General features: G+C 41.9%; 1 protein-coding gene across 4 annotated transcripts in view; it reads left to right on the forward strand.

Moving 5' to 3' along the window:
- Window positions 1-278: 278 nt before the first annotated feature.
- Window positions 279-18,386, forward strand: part of TBC1D8B (TBC1 domain family member 8B) — a 41,129-nt gene continuing 23,021 nt past the window's right edge. For 3 of the 4 annotated variants that reach the window (XR_005107404.1, XM_037407681.1, XM_037407682.1), the window contains exons 1-6: window positions 329-489; window positions 10,862-10,972; window positions 13,179-13,297; window positions 13,933-14,158; window positions 15,046-15,286; window positions 16,720-16,927. Coding sequence is in view for 3 of the 4 variants with exons in the window: in XM_037407681.1 (XP_037263578.1) it covers window positions 360-489; window positions 10,862-10,972; window positions 13,179-13,297; window positions 13,933-14,158; window positions 15,046-15,286; window positions 16,720-16,927 (1,035 nt within the window). In the remaining variant the exon portion in view is untranslated. Of the gene's footprint in view, window positions 490-10,861; window positions 10,973-13,178; window positions 13,298-13,932; window positions 14,159-15,045; window positions 15,287-16,719; window positions 16,928-18,386 lie in introns of all 4 variants that reach the window. The other variant, XM_037407680.1, reaches the window with a different exon arrangement.

Raw genomic sequence — 18,386 nt, forward strand, 5'->3', positions numbered from 1 at the left:
AGCATGTGGGGCAGAAGGAGCCGCAACTCCCGGGCCGGGACGAGCCTCGGGTGGGCTGCATGCCCAGCTCCCCCGTCCTCCCGCCACCCGCCCCTGACGGCCCGGCAGGCAGCGGCCCAGAGCGCGGGAGGCGGGCGGCCGCGCAAGGCCCGACGGGAGCTGTAGTGCGGAGGCAGCGGCGCTGCGCGGCCCACCCGCCGCGAGGACTACATTTCCCAGCATGCCTCGGGGCACGGGCGCCCCCCACCCCCCAGCTCCCCGGCGGCGGCGCTTGGCAGCGGGGCTGCGTGCGTGGGAGCGGGAGGCCGGGCGGCGCGGCGGGCATGGGCGGCGGCAGCGGGGAGTGAGGGGCCGTCGCGATGTGGCTGAAGCCCGAGGAGGTGCTGCTGAAAAATGCCCTCAAGCTGTGGGTGCAGGAGCGCTCCAACCAGTACTTCGTGCTGCAGAGGCGGCGGGGCTACGGCGAGGAGGGCGGAGGCGGGCTGGCAGGTACTGCCCCCCCGGGGGCCGCGGCAAGGGCTCCCCCCGGCTCGGCGCCGCCTCAGGCGCGGGCCCTCGGGGGCTGGCGGGGCCAGGGGCCGGCGGGCGGGCTGGAGGGGGCGGGGGGCCGTTTGCCGGGCCTGGGACCTCCGGCTCCAGAGGGGCAGGGAGGAGGGGAGGCTCGGCCGAGGTTTGGAGCCCTCGACCTTCGTGGGGGTCTCTCCCTCCCCCCGCCTCCTTTCCCCTGGCACGTCAGAGGCGTTTCAGAAGCCATCCCAGCGGGAAGAAGGACGGTTTGGTGAAGTTTCTGGCACGCTGCGTGTGGGATGGGGCCCGCTGGTGCCCGTGGTGGCAGGGAGAGCCCGGCGGGGCAGTGCCTGCTGGCAGGGCTGGGGCAGCCGCCCGCTGTGGGCCAGCTGCCTCCCTGCGGGGCGGCCCATGGAGCTGGGCTCAGCGGAGCCCAAAACAGCCCTTGGCTCCGGTGGGCAGCCTGGCCCGGTTGGGTTTGCAGCTTGTTGGAAGAGGACACGTCAGAAGAAATGACGGATCAGTCTTGCTTTGGTAGGGTGCTGGTTTCCAAATCCCTCCTTTTCCCACATGCATCTGAGGCTGCTTGAAATGAGCTCCTGCTCAGACATTTCTGATCACTTATTTTAAAACCAAGCGTATGTTTTGATGGATGGGTGGGTCAGGAAACTGATGCTATATAATAAACATCATTTCATGAGAATTTCAAGGTACAGAGCAGAGTTTCTATTTTTAATTCTCGTCTGTATCGTTACGCATTGCAGGGACCCCAGCTACCACTGAGACCTCTGTTGTGGTAGCTGTTCAGACTAGAATTGACTTCTTCATAAGCCTGGTGACACCCGTCATTGACCCTGTCAAGGAGAAATGCTAAAGCAGAGTAAAGTTGTTCTTGGGTGGGATATGGCTCTTGGTTATTATGCGTGAGTTGCATCCCTCTGGATTTTCTAGGCTCTCTCTAGTTGTGTCATCATAAAGCAAGCTATATAAAGCATGAGGCATAATTGCCTGGTTGAAACATTTATTCGTTCTGCCAGACAAAAACACAAAGTCCAAGCTTTTGACTGGTGAATTTCAGGATGTAGAAATACCCCTCCCAGCTGGAGGTGGGGCAGTCTTCATTGGCATTTGAACCACTTGCAGGGCGCAAGGAAAGTGTAAAATGAAAGCATCACAAAATCCCAGATTCTCTTCTAGGCATATCATGGTACTATAGATAGATAGATAATGTTAGGCTTTGCCTTAGAACCACAGGTGATATTTTGCAACCTTGGAAGTCTTGCGGTCACCAGGCTAGATGGGCCATTCTCTGCCCTAGTATCTTTGAAAGCCAGGGAGGCTGAGTTGGTATGAAGATTGACTTTCTGTGTGATAAAATTCATTTAATAACCATCTGAAGTGAAACAACGAGAACTAGAATTAGGTGTTCATTTAAAAACGTAGGCTTATAGCTGGACAGATGCCTGGAGCGTCCTGGTGCCCTTTGGTTTTTGGTGGAGGAGAGGCTTCTACCACTCGTCTTCTGTCCTTGATGGCATTTGACAGCATGGGAAAACACTTTGGTGGGATAGTTCCTGGGTTACGTTTTGTTGTGGGTTTTTTTATTAATGCAGCATTGCATGTTTTATTTCTGTAACTTTTCTCATAATGTGAGATGCATACAAATTTCATCTGTGCAAGTAATATTTTTCACTGGACAGAAACTAAAAGAGTGAGATGTTACTGAATTCAAATAGTGACTAAGAAACGTTAACAAGAAATTTGGAAAAAATGCAGCTACATTTTTGTTTGCAGGTCTGAAAATATTCGAGCCTCCTAGGTATAATCTAGCATAATTTGCTCTGCCTGATTTTAATTTCATATTTCTGTGTGTCACTCAAGAAAATTAGCACTTACTTTAGAAAGCAATGAACCGCTATTATGAGATCATCGCAAATGTGCCAAGTAAATTCTTGTTCTGAATGGCATTTTTCAGCAGGGGAGACAAGGGTAGAGGTGACTGGTAGCATTGAGAGACTGGGGAGCTATGAGTGAAAGAAGCAGGCAGCAGTGCGATACCAAATTGTGAGGGAAGAGAGGGGCAATGCCTCAAGACTGGAATGGGAAGAATGATGAACAGTGCTGCAGGGTTTGAATAGCAGTAATGAGGACTGGCTGAGGTGGCATTAGCAAAGGATTCCCAAGAATACAGGAGTACACTGGTAAGACAGGCTTTCATAAGCGGAGATGTGAATTTTGAGGAAGCAGCCAATAGCTGGAGAAGGTACAGACCAAGGAGAAAAAGATAGATGACAGCAGAGACACTTACGTGAAGGAAGGCTGGGAACTGTGGTACTGTCCTAGGTTTTGAAAGAAGGCTGCAGCTGGGTTTGTTTGTATGACCCTTCTGGACTGACTGTTACAGCAGTACCGGTTTGTAATCTGTAGGTAACAGCTCTTACAGCTTGTGTCGACACGCACCAGAGTTCTGAGTTGGCTAATGTGGATAAAAATAATCTTGTGCTGGTTTTGCTTAGCCTTGGCTCTCTTCCTGCAGGTGTGTGCCTGCTTAACTTTACGTTTCATTCTCTTTACTTTCTTAGACCTCACCTGAGGATACAGATGGTGTAACCTGTTTGACTGGTTCTACATCTGATAATTCAGCATGCAGCAGACTGTTCCAGAGTATGTTGCTGTATGTCTGGCAGTGTAGCTGTGTGACCATCTCCTCTGGTTGTTCTGTCTTCTGCAGAGCCACTGTGGGAGAGCTACCCAGGTTTTCTAAAGTGTGTTGATAAGAATATATTTAGGCAAAATGGCCCATGTGCTGAAGCGCAGTTATGATGACACAAAACCTGTGTTGTGAATGTACGTACCGTAACCAAGGTCTAATGAGATTAAGCGTGTTGGTCACAAAGATGTTGCTTTGGTTATAGTTCAGGCAGGACCTTAATTAGGAGATGGGTATTCCAGGAGTAGTTATATGAATGAGTATTTGGTGTTATAAAATACCAATCTTTCACTAAAATGTGAACAAATGAATTGTTTTCTGCTTCCATTGTTTCAGTTTGCCTCTTTTCTGTTTGAGAAATTTAAGTAGAACACAACTGTGAGAGGAGAAAAACTTTCAATGAAATACATGATTAGAACTAATCTTCCCTGCTTGTTCTGTGTGCTGTGCTTGGAAGGGTAGGGAAAAACCCTGGCTCTCCAAGTCCTGGATTTCCTCCGGCAGTTATTACCATCCTGAATCTGTAGAAGACCCTCTGCTGGTATTCCTGCTTTTTAAAAGATGTAGCTTGTCTGTATCATCGCTAGCTAGCTCGCAGGCATAGGAGCTTGGAGGAAGGGGAGACAGAGCTCAGCTTGTATGTGTGCTCTTGGGAAACGTTCCTTATCTAGTATCTGTCAAAAGGAATAATTTTGAAGTATTATCGAATCATGGATGTCAATGGCAAGGACCTTGTGTGTTCACAAATTAAAAAAGGACTTGGTAATCTTTGTACAAACTTCAAGAAATTTGTTTTGGTAAGAACTGCAGGACAGGAGAGGAGACTTGCACTGTAGCTGGACCTGGTATGCAGCAAAGAAGATGTTTGCTTTTCAAAATTTAAAAGGTCTGTGCTGTGACATCACTAAATGTACATTAGTAGAATAAATGGCAGAGATCATTTATACATACTGGTGCTTTAGCACACAGCTTTTGGTGTGGTTTGCTTGCTGCGGGTCCTCATCTGTGATGGAAATCAAAATGAAAACTTGCTGGTTAATAAAGATCTGAAATGATCTCTGCTGCATGTTTGTTTCAGGAGCTGTAGCAAAGATTATTTTGCAGTGTGTATATTTGTGAGACAAATAACACTACTCTGTTAAGAAGCATACTTACACTTAGGGATGACAGGTGGGAAAATGACCAGCACATGCTTCCCAGTTTGTGTTACACAACTTTTTAGTTGCACAGAAGCAAAGACAAGAAAGAGCTGTGACATTTATGATACTTTTGGCTGTACCAAGGAGACTAATACTTAACCTTTTTGCAGAGTTTTGCTTCTGTTTTTCCCTTCTTTCAAGGATATCTTTATTGCCACAGATAAGCCAGATGGATTGCCACACAAGGGCTTGGATACGCACCTTAGTTTAATGAGTTACTGTTGTCTTAACAGAGTTACAGTTTTTTCACTGAAGGCTTAAACTAACCTGTTTTACATCTCAATTGACTGAGAACATTCGCATCTCAGCCCATGCTCAGTATTTTAGCTGAGGCTTTTTAGTCATGGGTTAAGTTAATTTGGGAAATAAAATTAAGCAAACAAGAGTTCTGTGCTTAATTTGAAGTAGTAGAAAAAAGGGTCTTATGCACAAGTTGGCATTCATGTGTTTTACATGAAATACACAGAGATGGTGGCTTTTCATGTTTTATATGGTATGTATTTGTGTCTTAGTTTATCTAGTAAAAACTGGGGCTAGCCTTATTTATTTTTTTTTAAACTGAACCAAAATGCTCTGTAAAACTACTTTCTGTTACAAAATGAAGCTTTATCCTGTCTCTGTAAATAAATATCTATTGTAGTAAGGATTTACAGTTTGGGTCTCCTGCACTGTAATTTGGCAACAGTTCACTCTGGATGTGTGTTTCTCCTCTGATACTGTATCCTGCACCAGAGAAACCTTTGTGGAACTTAAATAGCTTCTGCTATGTTACTCTGGTAGTTTTTGGTTTCAGTGGACCTGCATCATCTGAATATTTTTTTTTAAAAGGTTTTGCTGAAAAATACAGTCCATTTAAATTGTAGTTGGGATATTTGAATTTGTCCTTGTTTAGTAATGCAGTGGATTTCAGTTTTGTAGTAAAACTGTATATTTTACGTGCTATTCCTATTGATTTTATTCCTTGCAGTTGTATGTAGGTATTACATTGCCTTCAATATTTGTTTTTCTTTTTAATTCACAATTTATTAACAGGTTGACTTTATAGTAAAAAGAAAAAAAAACCTAAAAAAATTGATTTGAGGTTCATTGCTTTTATTTTTCACGTTTATAGTGTTTCAAACCTAGAAATTCTAGTTGTCAGGACATAGCTATTAAAGACCTCTCTTACGGATGCTGTAGGCTTTCTTGCTGTGAGGTGTCCTGCATAGGATTTGGTGGAGTCTCTTTGTGTACCTAAGAACTGTACGCTGAAGGCTTAGGAGAGTGCCTGTAAATGGTGCTAGCTCCTGGATTACGATAAGCTATCTGATCAAAATGAAAGATGCTGTGGTAGTGGGTTTGCCTGGCAAGGATTTGGTAGTGGAGGGATGCAGGGCTGGCTTCTGTGAGAAGCTGCTAGAACCTTCCCCTATGTCCAATAAAGCTTCCAAGAGGGGACCTGCCACTGGCCAAGGCCGAGCCCATCAGCAACAGTGGTAGCGCTGCTGGGATGACATATTTAAGAAGGGGGAAAAGGCTGCTGTGTGACAGCAGCTGTGGGAGGGGAAGGGGGCTGTGTGAGAGCAGCAGCCCTGCAGCCCCCCAGGCTGGGGCAGGTGGGGGCCGGGAGGGCTCCAGGTGCCAGAGCAGAGATTCCCTGGCAGCCCGTGGTTCAGCCCCCGGCGGGGCAGGCTGTGCCCCCAGCCCGTGGGGAGCCCCCGGCGGGGCAGGCTGTGCCCCCAGCCCATGGAGATCCATGGTGGAGCAGGCTCCCCCCACCCTGCAGCCCGGGCAGGGGGTGCGCACAGGAGCTATGACCGGTGGGCAGCCCACTCTGGAGCAGGCTGCTGGCAGGACCTGTGGCCCGGTGGGGAGAAGAGCCCGGGCAGGTTTGCTCCAGGGTGGGGGACCCTGTGGGGGTCCTGGGCTGGGGCAGTCTGTGCCTGAAGGGCTGCACCCTGTGGAAGGAACCCACGATGGAGCAGCTCATGAGGAACTGCAGCCCACGGGAAGGACTTGTGTTGGAGAAGTTTGTGGAGGACAGTCTCCCATGGGAGGGACCTCACGCTGGAGCAGAGGAAGAGAGTGAGGTGGAAGGAGCCCAACGTGTGATGAACTGGCCACAATGCCTGTTCCCTTTCCCCCTGCGCCGCTCCGGGGAGAGGAGGTAGAGAAAATCAGGGGCGAAGTTGAGCCCAGGAAGAAGGGAAGGGTGGGGGGGATGGTGTTTTAAGATTTGGTTTTATTTCTCATTATTCTACTCAGATTTGATTGGCAATATGTTAAATTAATTTCCTCAAGTCTTCTGTTTTGCCCGTTACAGTAATTGGTGAATGATCTCTCTCTGTCCTTATCTCAATCCATGACCCTTTCATCACATTTTTTTCTCCCTCTATCCAGATGAGGGGGGGACTGATAGGGCAGCTTGGTGGGCAACTGATGTGCAGCCAAGGTCAACCCACCACAGCTCTGACAAACTTGTTTTACAGTATTTTTTCCCCTTTGTTTCTGCTCGGATTAGCCTTTGAATTCTTCAGATTGTAGAACTGAGCAGTTATTGATGAAATGAAGCTGACTGTAGCTGCAGAATACCACTTTCTGCAGTTGTTGCCACTCAGGGAAACCTTTTACAGTATTTTCAAACAGCTCCTTTATATGATGTGTATAAACTGAGAACTCAATTGTACATCAAAGTGTCTCCTTTCCAAAATACTTGGTGTTGTGGGGCTGACCAGTGTTGTGCTAATACAATATTTCTGTTTGTAAGGAACTTTTCCAGTCTTGTAAATATTTTATATCCCTTAACACTTCTAATGTAGCAAATCAGGAGATTGTCTCATCCAGTTTTAATGTAATTAATTATTGATCTCAAAGGTACTGTTAGAGAACAGGCTTGTGCTAAGTTTGCTTCAGAACAATAGTGCTCTTTAAAAAAAAAAACCACAATGGCATGTTTTCTTTGCTTCTGATTCTTCATTGGTAAAATGGAACTTAGATTATTCTGTTTGCATTACACTAGTCCCACAAAGGGTAAGAACTAGTCAGATTGCTGGGTATGACATTTAAAATAAGATTCTCAGCAACAGAAAACATTGACATAGTAATTGACAGCTATTCCAGAAAAAAAAAAAAAAAAACAACCCACCCAACTTTGAGATTGTGGATTGAAAAGGACCAAAAAAATAATGAAAAAGGCAAATATTAGTACTCTCTTGATGTATTTGGTGAAATAAATATAGAAGAACAAAGTGGTATTGCCCCCAAATGGCAAAATGCTGGGAAGATATTTTCATGTAACATGTCGGCTTTGTTGCTGTAAATTGATACAACAGAGAGCAGAATTCATTGCTGATACGTTTTGCTGCATGTCTCTCTAGATAACGTTCATATTTTGCTAACCAAGTGTTTTAGAGACTTTTGGGAAGAATACATTCTTATTTCAAAGCTGTGCTGGGTACTGGATTCCTTCCCTTTATTTTCTAGGGTATTTCACCCTATTTATTTAAGTATCTAGGATATTTCTCGGTAGTTTTACTCAAGCAGCTCTGAAACTTAAAATGTTTTCTAAAAGCAGAGCTCTTTCTCCCTGAAAATGTGCACCATCTTCCATATTTACAGCTGAAGTCATTCCCTGAGTGAGGCAAGAGGATGGATGATTTAGGTGGAATCCCCAGTAGAAACTGTGGGGTCTAGCTTTGAGCAGAGATGAGGGTAGATGACATTCTGTAGGACGTCCCTAAAAGTTGTTGTTGGGGAGCAACATGTTCTGCATTTCATCAGCGAGGGGTTGGCAAGTATGGCATGAGCTGTTCTTTCCCCCTTGCCTCCCTTATGGAGAGATAATGCTCCTGTCTGGGCTGAGCAGTTACTGATACTTTTGTTTTACTCCTTTATTTTACAGTTAATAATACAGGTGCATAATACAGGTGCATTTTAAATCTCTGCAACCCTGGAAGTGAGTCATTCTTCAGCAGGCTTGTGTGAATGGAGTTAGCAGAGTGCCAGCAAAACGCTCAGCAGTGCTCTTACTTGCCTGCATGAACGTGGGTCTTGATTTCCCGTTGGGAACAACAACAGAAGGGAGTGTCTGCTGAGAAGCACCCAACAACTTATAGTTGCGGAAACCCTGACTGGTAGTACTGTATTCAAAAAAATGTGTGGCTCATAGACCACTTTCAAGACTAGGGTAAGAATGTAAGACTGCTGATTCCTTGCAGTTGTGCCAGTGGCCATAGCCCTGCAATTAGTTCGTCACGATGTGTCGAGTATGTATTGGCTTAAGTGCAAACCTGTAGTCTATATAACATTCGTGGACAAAGCAGTATTGACTAGTGGGACTGTTGAAGTGGCTGATACTAACCTGATATAGTTCATTGTGTCTAAAACCTAATGACCTTCCAAGCAGACAGAAACTGTTAGGGCATTTTGAGGAGTGCACTCACTGTTGTCATCATTCTCTCAAGCTGAGCAGTTCCATTGACCTTATAAATGGGGACTAATGTCCTTGTACTGTATATCATAACAAATTACATTAGGAGAATTGTGAATGAAATAATTCATCATTTGCTGAAGCAAAGTCAACTTTGAGATCAGCTCAGTGTTATGACTCATTCATTAAGCCAAAGCTCTTTAAACAGACATAAATGTTACCTATTCAATGTCTGACTTAAGTTAGAAACTAAAAAAAATATTCTACTTTCCAACAGTAACTTAGAATCTGTGAATTGCAGACAAGACAAGATGGTAATTCTGATTGATGAAATGTACTGGTCTTTGGGTTTGGGTTTTTTTTGTGTGTTTTTCGTTACTACTCACTTCCATTTTCTTGAAGAGAGGCAAAAGCATTCTGAAGCTTGAATAGCCACAGTAAGGTTGTCACACAGGCTCTATGCTGAAAGTGTATCCTTAGGAAAACCATGTTCTGAGGATGACTGTCTAGACTTCTCAATTTTGTCTTACTTTGCTTTCTTGTATTCCTCACAATTATTATTTTTCAGAGTTTGAGAGGGGGGTTAATGGAAAGAAAGTGGAACAAAAAGTACCAGAAGCCAACCTAAAAATTCTGAAATAACTTTTGAGGGACGCATTTGAATTGACCTAAATCTAATGATTCTGTGGAGTGTTAAAAGCCTGAATCAAAATATCATTTTCCATTAAAGATGGAAGGGTACTTAGAGGTGCTATAAGGGGTATATTAACTTTGTATACAAGCTCTTTACCTTAATAGCATTTTTTTGGGAATATCCTGCATCCGTGGTCTCAGCAGGTTTCTGGAATATACTTTACAGCATCTCTTTGGGTAATTACATCTCTCATATTTTTATGGGTAGACTTGTCTCTTATTTTGCAGTTCTTCTGTCGAAGAATAAAAGCTCTTTGTGATTGCTTTGGTAGCTTTGTTTTAGTTGAACTTTCAGTTTATGTGACCGTGCTATGAGGATGGCAAGCATGGGGAGTAAAGGAAGGAAGCATAAGATACTGTTGCTTGTATTTTTGTTTCTGTTGTAACAAGAAGAAAAGTGCATCAGGATCCAAAAGCTTGTATTTTTTCTATATGGATTTTTCTTCTTTTAAAATTCCCTGATTCTTAGAGTTGAGAGGAACTTTTAAGATATCTGGGTTAATATTTTTAGTATTGTGCAGAAAGAATGATTTTGGCAGCCAAGATAAAATGCATACTCATTTTCTCAGGAAACTTTTTGCTCCCAGTTATGGAGAGATGAAGTATGTCTCATTAATGAAATTAGTATATTTTGATCTGAACTCTCATAGGAGCTAATTCAATATTTAGTGGCAGGGAGGGACATGCCCATTGTATCTTGGGTGTATAAGCTATAGGGGAATAATGCACTTTATGTAATATACTTACGCATGTGATGGTAGGATGAAATATTAGTGTTCCACACTTAATGTAGAAGTCATCTGATAGACTGTTTATGAAGAATGGCAGGCATTTTCTAGCTACAGTGTGGTATAAGCAGCAAAACTTTTGTATGTACAGAAAGTATGACATAGCGTTCCCATGCAAAAATGGTGGGATTTTCATAAAAATTGGACATAATGGAATTGGTCTCCTAGGAGCTGTTCCCTGTGACTGGAAAATAGAACAAAAGTAAATAACTAATTAAAAGGTAGTTCAATTACTGCTTGTGAAAGCTGGGAACTACCACGTTATGTTGGTTGTCCTCTGGTTTGCCATACTACATGACTATCGCTTCCAAGGGTGTTATCGCAAAAAAACTTCTTAATCCGCATTTTGCGTTTAGAATGGCTTTTACTGGATCAAAATATCCAAAGAGGTTCCTCTGGGAGTACTTTTTGCTTTACTCATTTGTACTTTTTAATTTTCTCAGAGTTCATTAGTCCTTACTTGGGTAGCATTCCTATTCACTAAGAAAAGAATCAGGAGCGTACATTTCAAAACCTTAGTTTCACCATGCTGTATACCTTTTCTTGAATACAACAGGTCTTCTTGTGGGAACATTAGATGCAGTGTTGGATTCTACATCGAAGGTTGCCCCATTTCGCATCCTGCATCAGACACCAGACTCCCAAGTCTACTGGTCCATTGCATGTGGTATGTACTATGACTTAGAAGCTAACTGAGTTGTATAAATTCTGTGCTGCATATGTATACTTTACAACAAAAGGCTACATAATGTAGTTGTAGTTTGTGGTAGAAAATGGATTGTTCTTTCTGTGAAGTGAAGGAATGGAAGAGACAATGTTTTGGTTCTGCTATAATATACAAAGGATCTGCAACAGTGCTTCTAAATAATTTAAATATTTATTTAAAAGTTTCATCTTTACTGTGTCATATCCGTGCCTCTGATTCACCCTGTGACTCAAATAATTGGTCTACATGTGTAGTCTGAGAAAAATAATCAATTTGAAATTTAATTGCTGTTTTAATTACTCTTTGTTTGATTTTTAAGGTGGTGTTGCAAATCCACCCTGTGTAGTGCAGGCTTAATTGTTTAACCTTATTTAGAACAGTTTCTGTTAATTCCCAAGGCAACTTTTACTAATTCTGTAGGGTTTACTGAAAGTTGTTTAATTAGTCTTTACAAAGTAAATAGAGAAAAAAGAAATTGTTAAAGGTGTGTTCTTGCTTAGGGGTATTGATCCTATGTGACTACACTGGCTGCTTTTATTTGTGAGCATTCCAGTGGAGGATGCCAATTAATTTATATTCTAGAATCCCTTTATTCAAACCTATGTAATTTTTTTCCCTCTTTCCTTATCCCTGCCTCCCACCATCTGGTGGGGAGCCGCCTGTCTTTAAAGACCTGACTCAATATTGAATTTGCTGGATCTCTACTGTTGTTTCACTGGTATCATCTGTGCTTACTACATCTTATCACTTGCATAATTTGTAATTGAGTATGTGACAAGAACAAGATGAATTATCATAAGCATTTTGAAGTTGGCCTACCACAATTCTCTAATTGTAGAAGTAGGCAGTGGGTAAAAGTGTTCCTTTGTATTTAAAGTAAACCAGTAATCTAAATGTATTTCTCTAAAATTCAGGTGAGGTAGTTTTTTCTTTGCTATAAAGTTGCAGTGATGTTCGCCATGTATAGGTGGGAGCTCTCTGAAACCTAGATTAAAAAGCTGTGTAAAGTAATAAAGTAACAAGGTTGGCTTCTCTCTACGGTGTTTGAAAATGTAATGTTTTTGGAATACTGAATTTTATTTTGGCTCTGTGGTTTCTACATTTCTTATGGTTATTGATAACAGGTTTCTTTTTGAGTTACTCCTCCTCTTGCACGTATGTAATGAAAGGAAAAAACCAGTCCTTTATTCCAGCGTGTTTGAGTCCCAGAGGGTCTAGAAGGAAAAAATACTAATTCTAGTGGTGCCAAACATTGTTTCAAGGATCATTCAGCTTGTGTGAAGCAGTGAGCCTTTTTTCCTGCATCTGGAGTTAGTTCTGGTATGTGTCCTCTTGGAGAAGCCTGCAGCTGCATGCAAACAGTGCACAGTTTGGACTTAGAGCATAAGCAAAACTTGTAGGTAGGATGACATTGTTTCCTGAATGGTGGTTGCCTAAGCTTTAGCGTGGTTAGAAATACAGTTAAAATGTGACTTGATAGAGAATGAGATAAAACCGTGGCTTACGCTCAGCCAAGTAAGTAATAATTGACTGTAAGCAACATAAATAGTTGTTTCAAGTACCCAAAGAGAAATCTCTGCTACCTTCCTGTTCCATGACGTGTGCTTTACATCCTTATACACCTTAGAAGGGATTTTGCACAGCAGGTCTAAGGCTTGGAGTTCTACTCTGGAAACTGTTGTGGGCCAGTATCAAAGCTGAGATATCAGAGACCCAGATTTTGTTTTCTTCTTACTCTCATGAATTTGATCTCGCATTTCCCACCTTCTAGACTATTAGACTGGGAGTGTTCTAGCAATGCTTTGCCATCCATGTTGGGGAGGTACTGCTGAGCTGAAGGAACTGTCAGTCCAAGTCAGGCTTCAGCGCTGAGCCACACAATGTTGACAAAGCTGAGGTGCTTCTGGATGTGAAGGCTAGAAATATAACTGTGTAAAGGACTTGAAAGATAAAAACAAATCAGTGCATATTTTTAATGTACATCAAATACATTTTTAGTGTGCGCAAGGGTTGGACAAAAGATTTGAGAGACTTGTGATTTGGACATGGGCATCTAAATTACTCTGTGAATTGGGAATTCGTTAAGTATTCTCTTGATCAATATTTTTAGTGAAATGATTAAAGTCTGTTCTAATTTTAAGTAATAGTAACTTTCTCTTTCAATCAGGATCCAGCAGAGAAGAAATAACGGAACACTGGGACTGGTTAGAACACAATGTTATGAAGACTTTATCAGTATTTGATTCAAATGAAGATATTACGAGCTTTGTCCAGGGAAAGATAAGGGTAAGTAACAAGCTCGTGGCATAATTAGGAAGGGCTAAGTATTTTTTTTCTCTAAATGTACATGAATAATATGTCCTTTTTAGAATATCAAAGGACAGCATTGTAACACTATGTACTTCAGATTGAGTAGTATCTGGCTGTTAACTTTAATACGCTCCACTGTTCTGTTTATTTGCCCCACAGTTAAATGAGGTTGTTTGTCATAAACTCTCCTTGGTACGTGATAGACCAGATGCCTTTAGATAGTGGTCTGAAACTGCTGATAAATTATTTCAGAATAATTTTAATAATGCCTGGGAAGCATATGGTGTATTTTTGTGAAGGTACAACACTTCACTTTATGTATGTGAAATCTTTAGCCCAGGAATTCTTGTGATTAACGGAGGAAAATATCTGTTTCAGAAGAGGAGACCTGGAAGTGTGTGTCTTGCTTAAGTTGTGTGGGAAACTTGGTGGATGAGTCTGTGGTGGATGAGCACGTTTGATTTATGACCTATGTTTTGATCCTCAGACTATTCTTCCTGTTCTGAAATTTACTATCCTGTTAGGAGAATGCTACACTGTATGTATGCAGGTGCATGTATGACACCCACCCACGTGGGTGCATATATAAGTAACTGTTTGTTTTCGTTTAGGGTTTGATTGCTGAAGAGGGAAAAGGTTCTTTTACAAAAGAAGATGATCCTGAGAAGTTCCGTGAAGGTCTTATGAAGTTTGAAAAGTGTTTTGGATTACCAGAGCAGGAGAAGTTGGTTACCTATTACTCATGCAGTTACTGGAAGGGCAGAGTGCCCTGTCAAGGATGGCTTTATCTTAGTACCAACTTCCTTAGCTTTTACTCATTTTTGCTGGGAGCAGAAGGTAAGTGAGCCTCGATACTGAGCCTAGTCCCTTCACATTTTGCTGTTTATGTTCAGATCTGGAAGAATTTTTCCTGTGTCCTAAGGGAGCTGTTTTGTCATGTGAGCAGGTGTCTACACAGAACAGAAAAAACTGCAAACACAAAATACTTTATGGAAATGAATACATCTGTGTAACTTACTATACAACGTCCACTGGTTTTCTTCCTTTAGATAAGCTTCACAGAGAAGGCAGACCTGTTGCAGTTGACTGACTAAAATAGTCATCTTTAGTTCATGCTGTATATTAATTCAGTCTGTGAGGACTAGTTATTTCTTCACACACAGACTTAATATTTCACATGGCTGCACTATGCACTGATGGTAACTGCACATATCTTTTTTTTTTTTTCCTGTGTAACATTAATTTGAAATTCCTAAACAAATGCCTCTAATAAAATACAGGATCCTTTCTAAGGTAATTTTCACTTGTATTGGGAAATGTCATAGCTAACTGGCACAGTTCCTCTAAATGCCAATACATGATTGATTTACTTTAAGTAGTCCTATTTGTAAAGAGTTAAAGCGGGGTGGCTTATATATAGTGCTTGTTTGCCATTTGCAGTTTAACGTAACAGCAAAGAAAAGGTGATGTAATCTTCTATTTTCATACATGGTGTGTCTTCAATGTTTTTCTTTCTGTAAAATTCTTTCTAATGGAATTATTTTATAGGGATTGTGAACAGTGTTTTTTGTGCTTGTGAGTTTGTAGCCCTTTCCAAGTGTGTTACCATTTAACTATATTGCTTAATTATATTTTATTAGTGCTGTTGACTAATACTTTTTTTTTAGTATAAGGGTAGCAGCCAATGAGAAGTTACTCACATGTATTTGTATTTGTATTTTCAGTAAAACTTATTATCTCCTGGGATGAAATATCAAAACTTGAGAAGACTTCCAATGTGATTCTGACAGAGAGCATTCATGTGTGCTCCCGTGGGGAAGACCATTATTTTTCCATGTTTTTGCATATTAGTGAAACGTTCCTTCTCATGGAGCAGCTGGCAAACTATGCTGTTAGGAGACTTTTTGACAAGGAGACATTTGAAAATGATCTAGTCCTTCGTGACCCCCTGCAGATCACCAAGAGGTAAGAGATTACTTAGAGCCTGTCTGCTCTGGGCCCAGTACTTTTTTAGGCAAAGGGGCAGAGAATCCTTGTCTTAAGGAGATACGTTAGCAGAGCTGGTGTTCTCTTAAACAAGTGTCTTATTAAAATTTGGAATCAAAGCAATGTAAGGCATTGTAATTTATTGTTACTTTGCAGTATCAAAAGTCTATATGAAGGCAGGAAGTGATCAGACCTTCAGAGTTGGTCTTCAACTAGAGGTTTTATAGTAGTTTGAATTTTTAAAAGGTGTTCTAGCATAATTTAGAATTAGAAATTTAAAAACAGAGCTGCAGCGTCTCTGTAGATACCTGATGAGGAAGGCTAAGGTGGAGAATAAATAATTTAATAAACGTGTAAATAATAACTGCATGGCTTTTCTGCCAGTGGAGATGGGTAATAAAATCAATGAGTTGCAGATGGGTGCATGGCTTTTCTTGTTTATGACAGTATTTTAGGCAGTGGGAAAGACATGTGTGCAAGTAACCTGTTGTTTTAGGGTCCTTCCTTCTCAAAGATGGTGTGTGATTATTCCTTGTTGTAATTTTCTGATTTCTGTTGAAGCAAATGTTACCTTTTCCTCAGAGAATTGTCCAAATTATCACTCAGATGCTTAGGTTTTCATCTGTTGACCACAGCTATTTACTGTGAAAAGTAACCAGGAAAAGCAAGTCTGTTGTTAGGCAATTTAAATTCACATAAAGGGACTAAATCTTTGTTGGGAAAAGCTACCTATCTGCAAATCAGAAATTTTGCTAAAGCATTTTTCTAATAATGATTCCTACTTAAAACTCTATGCAGCTATGATTTAAGAAGAAAAAAAACCTATTTAGTTTTATAGTACACTGATGATAAAACCTTTTTAGGTTGTATTTCCTTGGTAATTATACCTTAGTTTGGTAGCAATGCTGGAGAGGGATGTTGCTCTACAGCCAAAACATTGTTTCTGGCTGCAGTTATCTATGAAGAATTAGCCCATGGCAGATGTTTACAACATGTGCTCCATTTGTAGCTAATTAATCCTTTGTCAATCCAAAACTTGGTTTAGGTTTAAGTGGACTATTCTAATGGGTGGGGAACCAGCAGATTAGGCTATCAGTATGATTTTCTGCACTATCTGTAGGCTTGGATTCAGCAAAGTGCTTTACTGTGTAAGAACAGGCTTGAATCTATTCCTATTTAGTGAAGTATTTGAGTATTTTTGGTTTATATAGATAGGTGTGGTCCTGCCCTTTCTTGCATCTTCAAGCAAAATTTGAACCCTCCAGATCCACCTCATGGGTTATGGGAGGGCATGATGTTTTACTGTCTTTTCCCAAGGTATTTTTAACTTTTGTGTTTGTAAAGACATTTGAAATTTATTTAATTTTTCTTTTCTCTCTCCTACCCTTTTTTTTGTTCTGTTTTTAATCTAGAGGCCTAGAGAGCCGTGCCCACAGTGAACAGTTTAGTGCATTCTTCAGGCTACCCAAAGAAGAGACCTTGAAGGAAGTTCACGAGTGCTTCTTATGGGTTCCTTTCAGTCATTACAACACCCATGGGAAAATGTGCATTTCAGAAAACTACATCTGCTTTGCTAGCCAGGATGGCAGCCTGTGCAGTGTAATCATTCCATTAAGAGAGGTAATGCAAACTACAAATCAGCTAGTTATACCAGAAGTTTTGAACTTGCGTAGTTGAACACCAGTTTAAAAAAATTTTCATTATAGTCTGCATACATTTCCTGCTACCTTGAATACTGCATGTAGGAATTCTGTTTGTAGGTTTAAAGAATAGCTTTCATGTTTCAGCTTTGTTCCTCGTGCCCTCTTTCCCTTTTCTATTTACTCTCATTTCTGTAGCTAAGCATAGAACCCAAATTTTTTAGTACTGTTTTTTTTTTTTTAATGGAAAAGCTTATGCTTAATTCATAAAGTTGAGCTAATGAGATTCTCAAGATAGGAAATAAAGAATTGGAGAGGGTGGAGGATCTTGAAGATTAGCAATTGCTCTGCTGTGTTTCTTTCTTAGCTCACTAGTGCGATTCTTTTTGCAGCAGTTGAGCAGTGCTGTCTCTTCAAAAGTCTATAGGAATATATGTCAAACGGTTGTTGAACACTGGGACAAGTAGTATCAACAGATGGAATAAGGACCGTATCGTAAAGGACACAGCATTCATATTTCTATAGAGTACTATAGATAGACTATGGAATAACTTCTGGGGAAAAAAACCCACTTCTCTGTCCCTCTCTTGACTTCGTGTGATCTGGGACATTGCCATGTTTCAGTCTTCCAGTGCTAAAAGCTTTTCATCAGCACCCAGATGTATTTTACAATAGCCTAAAAATGGACCAGGTTCTGTAATTGATCTGTAATTGCTCTACATACTCTGTGTACGTACTGCCTGATGTAAGACACCTGATCTAGCCGGGTAAGCTGAGCTAATTTCAGCAATACACTTCGTGTTTCCCACCCAGAACATAGAATCCTAGAATGGTTTCAGTTGGAAGGGATGTTAAAGATCATCCACTTCCAGCCCCCTGCCATGGGCAGGGACACCTCCCACCAGCCCAGGTTGCCCAAAGCCCCATCCAGCCTGGCCTTGGACACTGCCAGGGATGGGGCATCCACAGCTGCTCTGGGCAACCCGTGCCAGTCACTCACCGCCCCCCAGTGAAGAATTTCTTCCTCATAGCTCATCTAAATCTACCCACTTTCAGCTTTAAAGCCATTGCCTCTTGTCCTATCGCTGCAGGCCCTTATAAGCAGCCCCTTCCCAGCTCTCTTGCCACCCCCTTTATGTACTGGCAGGCTGCTCTAAGGTCTCCCTGGAGCCTTCTCTTCTCCAGGCTGAACCACCCCAGCTCTCCCAGCCTGTCTTCACAGCAGAGATGCTCCAGCCTCTGACCATCTTCATGGCCCTGCTCTGGACTCCCTCCAACAGGCCCATGTCCTTCTTACCCTGGGGCCCCAGAGCTGAACGCAGCACTGCAGGGGGAGTCTCACTCACGAGAGCTGAGTAGAGGGGGACAATCACCTCCTCCAACGACAGCATTAGCCTAAAGCAATTTATTTGATCATCTGTAAATAGTCTTGCAAACAA

This window comes from Falco rusticolus, chromosome 14, assembly GCF_015220075.1.
Source record: "Falco rusticolus isolate bFalRus1 chromosome 14, bFalRus1.pri, whole genome shotgun sequence".
NCBI classification, from domain to species: domain Eukaryota; kingdom Metazoa; phylum Chordata; class Aves; order Falconiformes; family Falconidae; genus Falco; species Falco rusticolus.